Genomic DNA, 13,250 nt, shown 5'->3' on the forward strand with positions numbered 1-13,250 from the left:
GACTCTTTGTGACTCTATGGACTGTAGCCTGCCAGGCTCCTCTGCCCATGGAATTTTCTAGACAAGAATATTGGAGTGGTTGTTATTTCCTCCTACAGGGGATCTTCCCTATCCAGGGACTGAACACACGTCTCTTATGTCTCCTGTGTATGTATATAGTAACAGAAAATGCCTATACATTTACCCACACATACATTTAATACATTCAACCAATTTTCAGAATAATGGTGAAAGGAGAGGCCTTTTTTCCCTTTTGTAAATGTTTATGTCTTTGAGAATTAGGAAAGTAGCATATATTTAAGGTATAGAACATAAGATACAGTTTGGAAAATCCTGTGATAAAATCAAAAGCATTAAGCTTCCCTAATCATCTCTCTTTCCTAGAGCTGCTGAGTTAGTCATAGTCTTAAAAGCTGACTTAGAAAAAAAAAAAAAAAAAAAGAAAACCACACACATACATAGAATAGAACAGGAAAATGATTTTTCAAACCATCAATATTTTATTTAACAAAAGCCAACAACTGGAACATTTCTAGATCTTACAGTATATATTTGATATAAAAATAAGAAATTCTCCAAAATATGTACTAATAATACAGTTTTATGGATCTAAGTACATAGAAAATTTATTCTACATTTCAGTCACCCAAAACAACAGCTTGTGGTCACTTCCGATTGCACACAGTGGAAGAGTTCTATGCCAGGAAAGGCCAGATCCAACAGCCACAGAGCCAACGAGGATGGGCTATAAAATATGTGAAGGATTAAAGAAGTTCAATACATCACCAACATTAATAAATAAAAACTACCTTTCAAAAACAAGAAGTACGTTGAAAAACTGTCTTTGTTTATAGTGGCAACAGAATTAAAAAATGTGCTCCCTCATAGGTGAAATACATAGTATTTGTTTGTAACTGACTGGAATGAAGTGTACAAATCAACTACGGATAACTGGTGCAGCCTAGACACAAACATTTTCAGAGTCTAAACCAACCAGGCAAGCACAATTATATTTAAATGAAGGAGGAAATAGAAGAAATAAAATACTTCGTATGTGAATATTAGCAAAAAGTCCGTTACCATTGGTGATTTAAACATCAAAAAAGGCTTTCTCTTTTTTGATGTTTTTTTATGAAAGAAGAGAGAAATTTCTCTTCTTTCATAAATCCTTTAGTTACTTACGTATTACAAATCTGGGGAGCTGTAAGTGGAAAAGTAGAAAACACAAATTTAAAAACACATATGCCATCAAACATCACCACATTACCTGAGGATGTCCTAAATGATGAATCTGAAATTGACTCATCATTTTGCCAGGATAACCAGTGGTTGCAAATAAGTTTTCATTAACTGTGGACCATCTAAGAAAAGACAAAGGATGAAAATAAGTACAGAATCCTATACACAAACACAAGCTTTTCTAAAATTGGTTATTTCTCTTTGTACCAAAATGCTAATTTTATAAGTCTAAATTTAATAATATGGATTTACCATCAGACTGGGAATTTCAGGGAAGTTAGCTATAAATATTTTCTCATTCTGAGAATGTTTATTAATTGCTTATCATGGGTCACTTCATTAAATTTCAGGGTTACACAAAGTCAGCAGATCCCAAAAGTCTGACAATATGGCAGGAGATACAAACAAGGAATCAGACAAAAAATATTTCACAGCACAATACATTAAAAACCCAATACATTTAAAATTCTTATTGATATTTGTTTTAAAATTAATGATAAACTCATGAGTTTAAATTCCTTTGAATCAAGTAAACACCTAGAATACATAGATGTTTAAATATTGAAGTATTAAGGCAAAACAGACATTGGAATACATTGAATCAATGAACCACCAAGTGTTAATGGACCTCCAGCAACAAGTGTGCCACAATAATAAGTGCAGTAGGGGAGCTATGAGGGGAAAAAAAAAAGATTCCTTGACCAAAAAAAAAAAAAAAAGGCTATAAGTCTAGCTAATACTTTAATGTGTGGTAGATATTATTAGTTGCTGTCCAACAGGCATTCTGCCCTGTTTCTGAGCTAACTGAACCCCAGCTGGGGCCTGGCACAGGGTGTCTGACCCCAAGGGGTAAGAGACAATTGGTATAAGGCAAAGATAGCAATCCCCAATAAAAGGGGAGTGGCTCCTTCCTCTCCTCTTATTTTGGACAACATGGTATGAGGCTATGGTGTCTGGAACACTGAAAGTCATCTTGCAACTGGGAAGCACCAAGTCAAAGCCTTGCCACTGAGGATAACAGATGGAAAGATCTGAATACTTAATGACATAAACCAATCCTGAGATGACCTCCTTTAGACTTAAGTACCATAGTTTGCTGGTTTTATTTTTAGCAACTGGGGAAAAAAAATTAAAACTGAAGTATAGTTGATCTATAATATTATGTTAGTTTTAGGTGTACAGCACGGTTATTCAGTTATTCATATATTTTATATATACATATATATGTATTTCTTTTCAAATTCTTTTCCTTTATAGGTGATTACAAAATATCCCCTGTGCTATACAGCAGATCCTTTTTGGTAATCTATTTTATATATAATAGTGTGTATGTGTTAATCCCAAACTCCAAGTTTATCTCCTCCTCTCCCCCTCTTTCCCCTTTTGTAACCAAAAGTTTTCTATGTCTGTGAGTCTAGAGTTTGTTGATTTAAAAATGTGTATTTGCTCACATCTCTGAAATCAAGATTCACCTTATAATCTAGGCCATGCTTACATTTAGTTGAATACATTTTTTTCTTAGGAATACAGAAAATAATACTGTCCTTAGGTTCTACAGTTTCATTGGGGGTATTTTAGATTTGATGAAATACAGTACTCTTGCCTGGAAAATCCCATGGACAGAGGAGCCTGGTAGGCTGCAGTCCACGGGGTCGCTAAGAATCGGATACGACTGAGCGACTTCACTTTCACTTTTCACTTTCATGCACTGGAGGAGGAAATGGCAACCCACTCCAGTGTTCTTGCCTGGAGAATCCCATGGACAGAGAAGCCTGGTGGGCTGCAGTCCATGGGGTCGCACAGAGTCCGACACGACTGAAGCAACTTAGCAGCAGCGGCAGCATATAATAAATGTTCTACTGATTTTAGTCTCTGTTAGTAAATTTTCCAAAACTACACTATACAGTGCAATATTATGTAAAAATGAATGAAATGAAAAACAAGCACATTAAGTGGAAAAAAAGCCACAGGTCTATAATATCCAGTGTGTTCTCACTTGAGGACAATAATGGATGTAGTTTACATGCATAGACATGGGCCCACCTACATTTTACATCTTTATCAGCAGAAAAATTACGAAAGCATATGCTCTCAATTGTTGAGGTGGAATTAGTGGAGTAGTAACATTCTGTATTTTATAAACATTTTCAAAGAAAATATTGGAAAACAATCTCTCATCCAGACCAAAAAAAAACAAAACAAAAAAAAAACAAAGCAAAACATCCATTTATAAAATAACCAGAAAAAAAGAAAAATTCAGTGCAAAGGAGAGGACTAGAAACATATTCTAGAAGTTGGCACAGCATGAACAAAGTAATCAAATACAAAAATCAAATTATAACTGCCCCCCCCCACCCCAACAATGGTACATTACCTGAATAAGCAGGCTCGATCCATGTGGACAGGTCTCTTATCTTGAGGGTAACTAAAAGATATTATTTTGCATCTTATGAATTATGTGTTGGTCTCAGGTAGGTGAACTTAAATTAAGGATTACAGGGTTATTTTCTCTTTAAAGGACACAATGCCCAAGGTACTTAAACTGTGACAAAATTCCAAATAAGCACTGAATTAAAATAGCTGAAGATATGAACATGATTTAGAACCATTATAGAACAACATCATTTAACAGGGTCAGTGTTCTTATTTTTTTTTAAACATAAGCAAACATTGCTTAATGGATTCCCAGGTAGCTCAGTGGTAAAAGAATCCACCTGCCAATGCAGGAGATGCAAGTTGGATCCCTGGGTCAGGAAGATTCCCTGGAGTAGGAAATGGCAACTTGCTCCAGTATTCTTGCTTGGAAAATTCCATGGACAGGGGAGCCTGTTGGGCTACAGTCTTATGGGGTCGCAAAGAGTCAGACATGACTGTGTGTGCGCACGTGCACATACATACACACACACACACACACACAGACACACACACACCCTCAATGAAAGATCTCCTCTGCATTATTCTTTCTGTTACTCTCAAAGTAAATCTGTAAAACCCATGACTGTTATGTAAAAGCCCATTAACTCTGGCCCTTTTGTAGGAGAGTCTTATTTTTGCTTTACAATGTGGCCCAGGTATACAAGAATAGGTCAATGGATCATTTAGCAATAGTGACTGATTTTTTGGTAAATAATAGATAAATATACTAAGGAAGTACCTGGATCGAGTAATATCCCAAATTAACCAATCATTCCCTGCAACAGCTCCAACTTTGAAGGTGTTTTTTAAGCACCAGTGTGCTGACATTAATGGCATCTGTTCTGATTCAAGTGATAAAATAGCCTGTTGAGCCAAAAGATCATAAAACCGAATTGTTCCATTCTTCTCTGCAACCATCAGCTGTAAGACAGAAAAACAAAGAGAATTCAATGACCTAATTTACTAGTCAAATCTGAGAAGGAGACAGAGATTCAATGTCATTTATACAGTAACATGTAAACATGTGTATATATTACAAAAGGGAGGTAAAATGCAAAGGAAATAAGATAAGCCTAGGTGAAAAAAAAAGTATCAAATATTAAAAAACTTCACAAGAAACTGGCAAAACGAAAGACACAAGAAAACTGGGTACAATTTTAAATGACTATACACAGTCCCCAGGAAGAAGAGCATAAAGATTCACTCTAAGTATATACATATATATACACATACACAGTTGAGTTATTCACAGTAGTTAAGGCTTTATAAAGTTGCTGCAAACATTGAGTTAGTGAATTATCAAATCACTGATCCTAAAGGAAATTAAAGGGTTGTGTTCCTGTGAGTCTCTGACCACAACATTTTTGTCACCTTATCAATACACAATCTTGTTTCTGTTTATAGACATCTTATTTAATACATATTGATTTATTAACATAGAAGTCACAGGCAACAGCACTGCAACTCATGTCTGAATAAAGCTTATCTAACACGTATTTTCTCCGTAAGGCGTCTCACAGTCTTCCTGCATTTAGGAATACTAAGTAGCTCTTTATTGACTATGCTAAAGCCTTTGACTGTGTGGATCACAATAAACTGTGGAAAATTCTTCAAGAGATGGGAATACTAGACCACCTGACCGGCCTCTTGAGAAACCTATATGCAGGTCAGGAAGTAACAGTTAGAACTGGACATGGAACAACAGACTGGTTTCAAATTGGGAAAGGAGTATGTCAAGGCTGTATATTATCACCCTGCTTATTTAACTTATATGCCGAGTACATCATGAGAAAAGCTGGGCTGGAAGAAGCACAAGCTGGAATCAAGATTGCCGGGAGAAATATCAATAACCTCAGACATGCAGATGACACCACCCTTATAGCAGAAAGTGAAGAGGAACTAAAAAGCCTCTTGATGAAAGTGAAAGTGGAGAGTGAAAAAGTTGGCTTAAAGCTCAACATTCAGAAAACGAAGATCATGGCATCTGGTCCCATCACTTCATGGGAAATACATGGGGAAACAGTGGAAACAGTGTCAGACTTTATTTTTTGGGGCTCCAAAATCACTGCAGATGGTGACTGCAGCCATAAAATTAAAAAGACGCTTACTCCTTGGTTATGACCAACCTAGATAGCATATTCAAAAGCAGAGACATTTCTTTGCCAACAAAGGTCCGTCTAGTGAAGGCTATGGTTTTTCCAGTAGTTATGTATGGATATGAGAGTTGGACTGTGAAGAAAGCTGAGTGCCGAAGAATTGATGCTTTTGAACTGTGGTGTTGGAGAAGACTCTTGAGAGTCCCATGGACTGCAGGAGATCCAACCAGTCCATTCTAACGGAGATCAGTCCTGGGTGTTCTTTGGAAGGAATGATGCTAAAGCTGAAACTCCAGTACTTTGGCCACCTCATGCGAAGAGTTGACTCATTGGAAAAGACTCTGATGCTGGGAGGGATTGGGGGCAGGAGGAGAAGGAGAAGACAGAGGATGAGATGGCTGGATGGCATCACCGACTAGATGGACATGAGTTTGAGTGAACTCCGGGAGTTGGTGATGGACAGGGAGGCCTGGTGTGCTGCAATTCATGGGGTTGCAAAGAGTCGGACATGACTGAGCGACTGAACTGAACTGAACTTACAGTATGAGGGCTAAGACAAGAAGGCAGAGTACTGCCTCATTCAGCCCTAGCTGGGAATGTGCATATTAGTCAACTCAAATTTTGTGTTGCTCCATGCATGTCTGTGACCGTCAGAGTGATGAGTATTAATTTTGGGGTTACAAATAAATTTTAGTGAGTAGGCATACTTGCAAATGTAGGATCTGTGAATAATGAAGATCAACCATATAAACACTTGTATATAAAACACCATGCTATGTTCAGTAAAGGTAAATGACATGATCCTTGATCTTTAGAAACTTTCCATCGAGAGAGAATCATGAAAAAAAAAAAAAAAACTGACTATAATTTAAGGGGACATACAGTGGGATGCAAAAGGAAGAGCAATTATTTAGAACACAGGCAGTCTTTAAAAGTAGGGGATTCTTAAGAGAAAAGGTGGAATTTAAAACTATTCTCAATAAGATGAGGTCAGTGACAAATACACAACAAAAATAATTTGTTGTATATATACAGTATTAGTATAATTTGTAATATATAAAAATATTTAGTCGTCATGACTACTATCCGAGGAAACTGCTATCATCAATCCCATTTTTCAGAAAGGAGACTGAGGTGCAGAGTGATTAAAGTAACTTGTGGAAGATCTCATCACTAAGCCTGTGGCAGAGCCTGGGTTTGAACCCAGGTCTAACTACAGCACCATGTGTGTTCCTTACTACAAGACTAGGTTATGAGATTGAGGAGTGATCTGGTGGGCTGTGTAAAGTCACAGGTTGGGAAGGACTGGAAACGGGAGAAGACCAGGAAGATTTATTTTGGACCTAGTAAAAACACTTGAGATTCTGAATCTGTCTCCAAAAGTCTTGAGAATTTCAGGTTTAACTTATGAGCTATGGAAGGGCCAAGTCTGTCTGGACCTCAGTTTGGACAGGCAATAAAGCATGGTGGGTTAATAGCACAGCTTCTTTAGTCATGTGGATTCTTATCCACTGTACCACCAGGGAAATCCTACTACTATCAACGGCTGTGCCATGTGGCCTGCGGGATCTCAGCTGCTAGACCAGGGATCGAACTTGGGCCCTGAGAGGGAAAGCACTGAGTCCTGACCGTTGGACTGCCAAGGAATTCCCTGTAACTTTATTATTAATTACTGGCATTTGCGTGGTGCTTTCTAGATTATATGGCTCTCTTGTGTAATTTGTAACTGACTCATTTGAAAAGATCCCGATGCTGGGAATGATTGAAGGCAGGAGGAGAAGGGGAGGACAGAGGATGAGATGGTTGGATGGCATCACCGACTTAATGGACATGAGTTTGAGTAAGGTCCGGGAATTGGTGATGGGACAGGGAGGCCTGGAGTACTGCAGTCCATGGGGTCACAAAGAGGTGGACATGACTGAGCAACTGAACTGAACTGAAGACTTTCATAAGAATTTTAAGAGATAGGTGATCACAGACTTACCTTTCTTCTCTGGCTGCCTCGTTTTTATCAAGATCAAGCAAAACAGAACAAAAATTTTGGGTTTGATCTGACAGACCAATGAGAACCACCACCTACTACATTTAGTAGTAATGATCGTGTGAACAATGACAAGCAGCTGAAACTGACTGAGTGCTTATGATGCATCAGGTTTTCTTTTAAGGACTTTATAAGTGTTCACTCTTTTAATCTTCATAAGCTTCCTTTTTATAAGATGAAGAAGTGATTGAGAAGAGATTTTGTGACTTGCCAAAGATCATTTAGCTAGTAAGTGGTGGAACTGGGCACTGACTCTAGGCAGTTAACTCAAGAGCCCATACTTTTAACTGCTATTGTGTTGCCTTTCTATAATTATAGGTTTCTGAGTTAAGTAGTGACACAGTTAAACTGATATTTAAAGGTCAGTCTTAACTAAAGTAGGCAAGAAGAATCAGATTGAAGAGCCAAAGATTTTAGAAACAAGCTAAGGATTGGTAGGGATTACCTGTGGGAATAGAAAGGTGAAGAATACACATTAATGACTAAGAGGAATGTATTCTAGAGACAGTGAAGAAAAACTTTAAAGATTTGGAAAAACTTGCATATAGGAAAGGAAGATATCAAAGATGATTTTAGGATATTGTTCAGTTCAGTTCAGTCACTCAGTCAAGTCTGACTCTTTGCGACCCCATGAACCACAGCATGCCAGGCCTCCCTGTCCATCACCAATTCCTGGAGTTCACCCAAACCCATGTCCATTGAGTCAGTGATGCTATCCAACCATCTCATCCTGTTGTCCCCTTCTCCTCCTGCCCTCAATCTTTCCCAGCATCAGGGTCTTTTCAAATGAGTCAGCTCTTCGCATCAGGTGGCCAAAGTACTGGAGTTTCAGCTTCAACATCAGTCCTTCCACTGAACACCCTGGACTGAACTCCTTTAGGATACTGAGTTGATGCAATTTAGAGCAGGGACTTCCAAACATTCTGAAGTCAGGGAAACAAGAAAAACAAGGAGATGGGTAGGGTGAAATTTCAAAGACATAGAGAAGATTAATAGAAACCAAAAGCATATGGAAGAAAGGAATCTTAAATAATCATGAATTAAGTATTAAGATATAAATTTTGGGATAGAGATTACAATAAACATTCTCATTTCTCATCTAGGTCACAGGTTTTTGCTTTTTTGGGTCATACTTTTTAAAAAGTAGCCTATTATATTTATACATGGTAATATTAACATTCTGGTAGACTCCTGGATTACGCTTCATGTAGACTCACTGCTGCAAAGGAGAAATCTAGACGTAAAATAAAATTTAGAATCTGGATTCAGAAATAATATACACATGGAAATAAGCCCTATACATGTAATATAAATAAATTACAAAATTTCACTCATCTTCACATACAGAATATAATTCTACTGATAAAATATCCAATAGGTCTGAAACAAGATTTCATAGTATCTCAGGGTTCAGAGAACACACTAATGTAGTCTGGGGCATCTCAGTTCAGGATTACTTTGAAGGCTGTGAGTGTATATGATTAATCCTTCTTTATGTCATCAGTTTACTTAACTAGATGTTTGATTCCAACACTTAAAGTCTGTGTAACTGTATTTACATGTTTTTCTTTCTTATAAGTCAGTGTGTAACTCAATGACAAGGACTTCATTCTTTTATGCTCTATTATAATAAAGGGTACAGTGTAGGTGAGAAATACTCTTTACAATAATTTGTGCTGCGATTCATGGGGTCACAAAGAGTCGGACACGACTGAGCGACTGATCTGATCTGATCTGATAAATACATAGTGAAAGAATAGTTAGCAGAGGAGAAAGAGAAAGGAAATATACATGCACAGATGTTCAAGATGGCTAGAATAATGCAGCTTTAAAGACCAAGTGAGCAGCGTTTCGAGGCAGAAATGATCAACAGTATAAATGCTGCCTTGGGATTAAGAATGGAAGAAAAGCCCATTGGATTTGTTAAAAATATCACTGATGATTTCTGAGAGAGTAGAGGAGATTTAGATCATGGGATGGGTAAAGAGGAACTGAAGTTCAACGATGTGATGGGTTCAAATATTCAGAAATAAAAATGCTAAGGTGATAGACTGAAATGGGGAAACAAGAATGCTAGGGTTAAGAGTAAGGCCTATGGAGTAGGCTGCTGGGGGACAAATGTCCATTTTTCCAGTTAGGAGCTGTGTGAACCTGGGCAAGTTACTTAACTTTTCTGAGCTTTGGTTTCCCTATGTGTAAAATGAGATCATCACAGTACCCGTCTCATAAGGCTTGTGGTTTAAATGAACTAACCTGGGCAAGTTACTTAACTTTTCTGAGCTTTGGTTTCCCTATGTGTAAAATGAGATCATCACAGTACCCGTCTCATAAGGCTTGTGGTTTAAATGAACTAACTACATGAAATGCTGACCATGAGCCAAACATAAGTAGGTATTATTAATCTGCTGTGATTAGTCAAGTTTATCTTTTTGTGCAAGTGTGAGGACAGAAAAGTCATGGAGAAGTATGAAGACCTTAGAGGGCTATGAAAAGCAGGATGCCTACAAACTAACAGGAACTCTGGACAGTGGAAGAACTCACCTTAAGAAGATGAATGTGGTAACGTTTTAGATTCTGGAATGTAGAGTAATGCCCAGGAGAAGATACTGGCAAATGACAGAACTCTTGTATTGAATGGCTCCTACCTTCTCAATGGAATTTAGGCCAACTGATAATAACTCAATAGTGTATTTTTAGAATTTTAGAAAGCTTTAGTCTGAATAGAAATTGAATACCACTGCAGCTAGGTCAAATTTGTCTTACGCCCTGATGCTTTCTGTTTACACACTATGGCTCACAAGTATGGATTTAATATATTTTTTTAAAAACAAATACTGCTTATTAGATAGTCCAGGCATTAGTGTTTAGATTATAACCTATCAAAAGGCATGAAAAGTATACTCTGAGTAAATAGATGATGGTTGTCAAATAAAAACTTGATTACAGAGAACTTAAAAAGTTCTAGACTAACCTCGGAAAGGCAATGGCACCCCACTCCAGTACTTTTGCCTAGAAAATCCCATGGATGGAGGAGCCTGGTAGGCTGCAGTCCATGGGGTTGCTAGAGTCGGACACTACTGAAGGGACTTAGCAGCAGACTAACCTAAATGCATTTGTGACAAGAGTCTCTGAGGTGAAAAACAAATCATTAATATTTTTTTTCTTCTCTGTGCAGGTATTTCACATCTGTATGTCTTTTCTGCTTGATAAAAGAAAGCTAAGTTATAAATAATAACCTTAAAAGTTTCTTCAGGATGCCAGCACACACTCATTCCAGGGGAATGAAGAACAAAATGAGCTGTCTGTATTCCTTCCAAGTTCCAAATCCTAATAAAAGAACAGGAGTATAATGTTAAATATTTTTGATATGTTACTAAAAAAAAGAAATTCCCTAAATTTATTCAAGGCTATCAACTAGAGATTATAGGGTAGATATCTGTATTTAAAGCATCTTTTATAGAAAATTATAACAATTATAATTATTTTGGAAAATGTAAAATCAGTATGAATAATTTAAGTTTTACCACATTCAATAATGGAAAAACAGGCACATACATTTTCTAATTAATCTACTACAGCAATACCATAACACAGTAACCAAATTAAATTATTCATGAACTCTTTCTTTTGTGGACAGAATCTTGAGGTTTTTGTAGGTCACTAATCAGGTTGTATTCCTACTTCAGTGAGTGAAAGTGAAGTCGCTCAGTTGTGTCTGATTCTTTGCAACCCCATGGACTGTATGTAGCCTACCAGGCTCCTCCGTCCATTGGATTTTCCAGGCAAGAGTACTGAAGTGGGTTGCCATTTCCTTCTCCAGGGGATCTGCCCAACCAGGGATCGAACCCAGGTCTCCTGCATTGTATACATACCATCTGAGTCACCAGGGAAGCCCCTTCAGTAGTCACTTCAATTAACAATAATTTCTACCAGGGGTACTTAAAACATACACCTGTACCCCTCTCTTCCACCCCAGAGCTCCCATTTTAAACATAAAGAAGCTAGTATGAGGTGATGTGAATTTAGGGAGATAGGAGTTGCTCACTCCTTCTGCCTTTGGGTTCCCAGGCCAAGGGCTATTTCCTATCATTTACCTTTTCTGATATGGCTCACTTCCTAAATTCTTCTCTAACAAGCCTTGACTAATAAAAAATTAAAGGATAGAATGGCTGAAGGAACAAGCATCTGGTTCCCTGTACTCTCCCTCTCTTCAAGACTTAAAACAAACCTACTCAATTTCCATCTCAATTTTTTTCCCATCCCCAGAGGAGAGCTCAAGATTCCAAAGTCTCAGTAATGACTTGTGAGAAGTCCTATTCTTCATCTAGACTACTGGTTTTTGAGCTCATTCTTCACATTCTATCTTTGTTATATCTCACTGGTACAGAGTGTGGCATAGAGTTAGGATGGCATGAGACAGAAGGTAAAGAGTAGCTGGCAAAGTGTCCACAGAATCTAGTCCTTAAGAACTGAATGCATTTATTAGAATGCCTTGGAGTTTTTCTTCTATATTATAGTTCATATCTCATTAGGGACCATAAAACAGTTTCAAGAAACTTAGGGAATGTTTTTAAGGTTGAAGCAAAATTTTATTTCAAAGAAAGCAGACATATTTATTTTATAATGCCTCTACTATTCTGTGCCAAACCACAGGATTTAAATATTTTTCCTTTCTATAGAAATTATAGGATCTCCAATCTTTAAATATCTTAGTTACATATAAACTAACATAAATATGCTTTAAAATGATTATCTACTTGATTAAATAGAAGAAGCATACACTTTTTTTCCTCTCGCTAAATTAACACTTCATCTGTATTTACTACATAGCGAGACAACTACAATTTAACTGAGGAGGTTGGAATCACATTTCCTATGGGTTTATTCAATTGTGTTTCCACTTTCCACAATAAATAAGATTATTAGTCAAGGCAACTGAATATTTCTTTCTTCCTTATTACCGTTTATACAATAAAGTAGTGGGCTAGCATATATTTTACCACTATTGAAGTAGCAGAAATTTGTCTTGCATATTCAATGAATCCCATGAGAGAATGGTTTAAAGGCTCCATTCTTTTGATTTTATTCTCATATGTATTTAACTTTTGTTTGCTATTATATTGAATGAATACAGACCAGGATATTTTCATGACTTTTTAATTTCAAATGAAGGAAACCAAAGAGATTTAAAAAATGGATATTCTTTAAAAACAGGCCAATTGATGAAGTATATTCTTGTCCACTGAACCAAATTTTAATCTCATTTTTAAACAGTATTTAGCCTGAACAGAATCTGATACATTTTGGGAAAAAACAAAACAAACAAACCAAACTGATTTAAAAAATGAGGAGAGTGATCCAGATTACTTTATGGGATTAGGGTAAAATGATTTATAGCTTATAATTATATGCTTATTAAATAATTCTCAGCAGTTGCATAATCCCAGTACTAAGCATGC

General features: G+C 37.0%; 1 protein-coding gene across 1 annotated transcript in view; it reads right to left on the bottom strand.

Moving 5' to 3' along the window:
• Positions 1-480: 480 nt before the first annotated feature.
• NUP37 (nucleoporin 37) overlaps positions 481-13,250 on the bottom strand; it is a 52,072-nt gene continuing 39,302 nt past the window's right edge. Inside the window, exons 6-10 of the mRNA XM_086401044.1 lie at positions 11,028-11,118; positions 4,394-4,575; positions 3,614-3,664; positions 1,268-1,361; positions 481-745 (exon numbers count right to left, since the gene is read on the bottom strand). Coding sequence (XP_086257170.1) covers positions 632-745; positions 1,268-1,361; positions 3,614-3,664; positions 4,394-4,575; positions 11,028-11,118 — 532 coding nt within the window. The 3' untranslated portion in view covers positions 481-631. The remainder of the gene's footprint in view (positions 746-1,267; positions 1,362-3,613; positions 3,665-4,393; positions 4,576-11,027; positions 11,119-13,250) is intronic.

Source organism: Bos grunniens, chromosome 5 (assembly GCF_055505025.1).
Source record: "Bos grunniens cultivar Pamir isolate PY7600 chromosome 5, Bosgru_T2T1.0, whole genome shotgun sequence".
Lineage (NCBI taxonomy): Eukaryota > Metazoa > Chordata > Mammalia > Artiodactyla > Bovidae > Bos > Bos grunniens.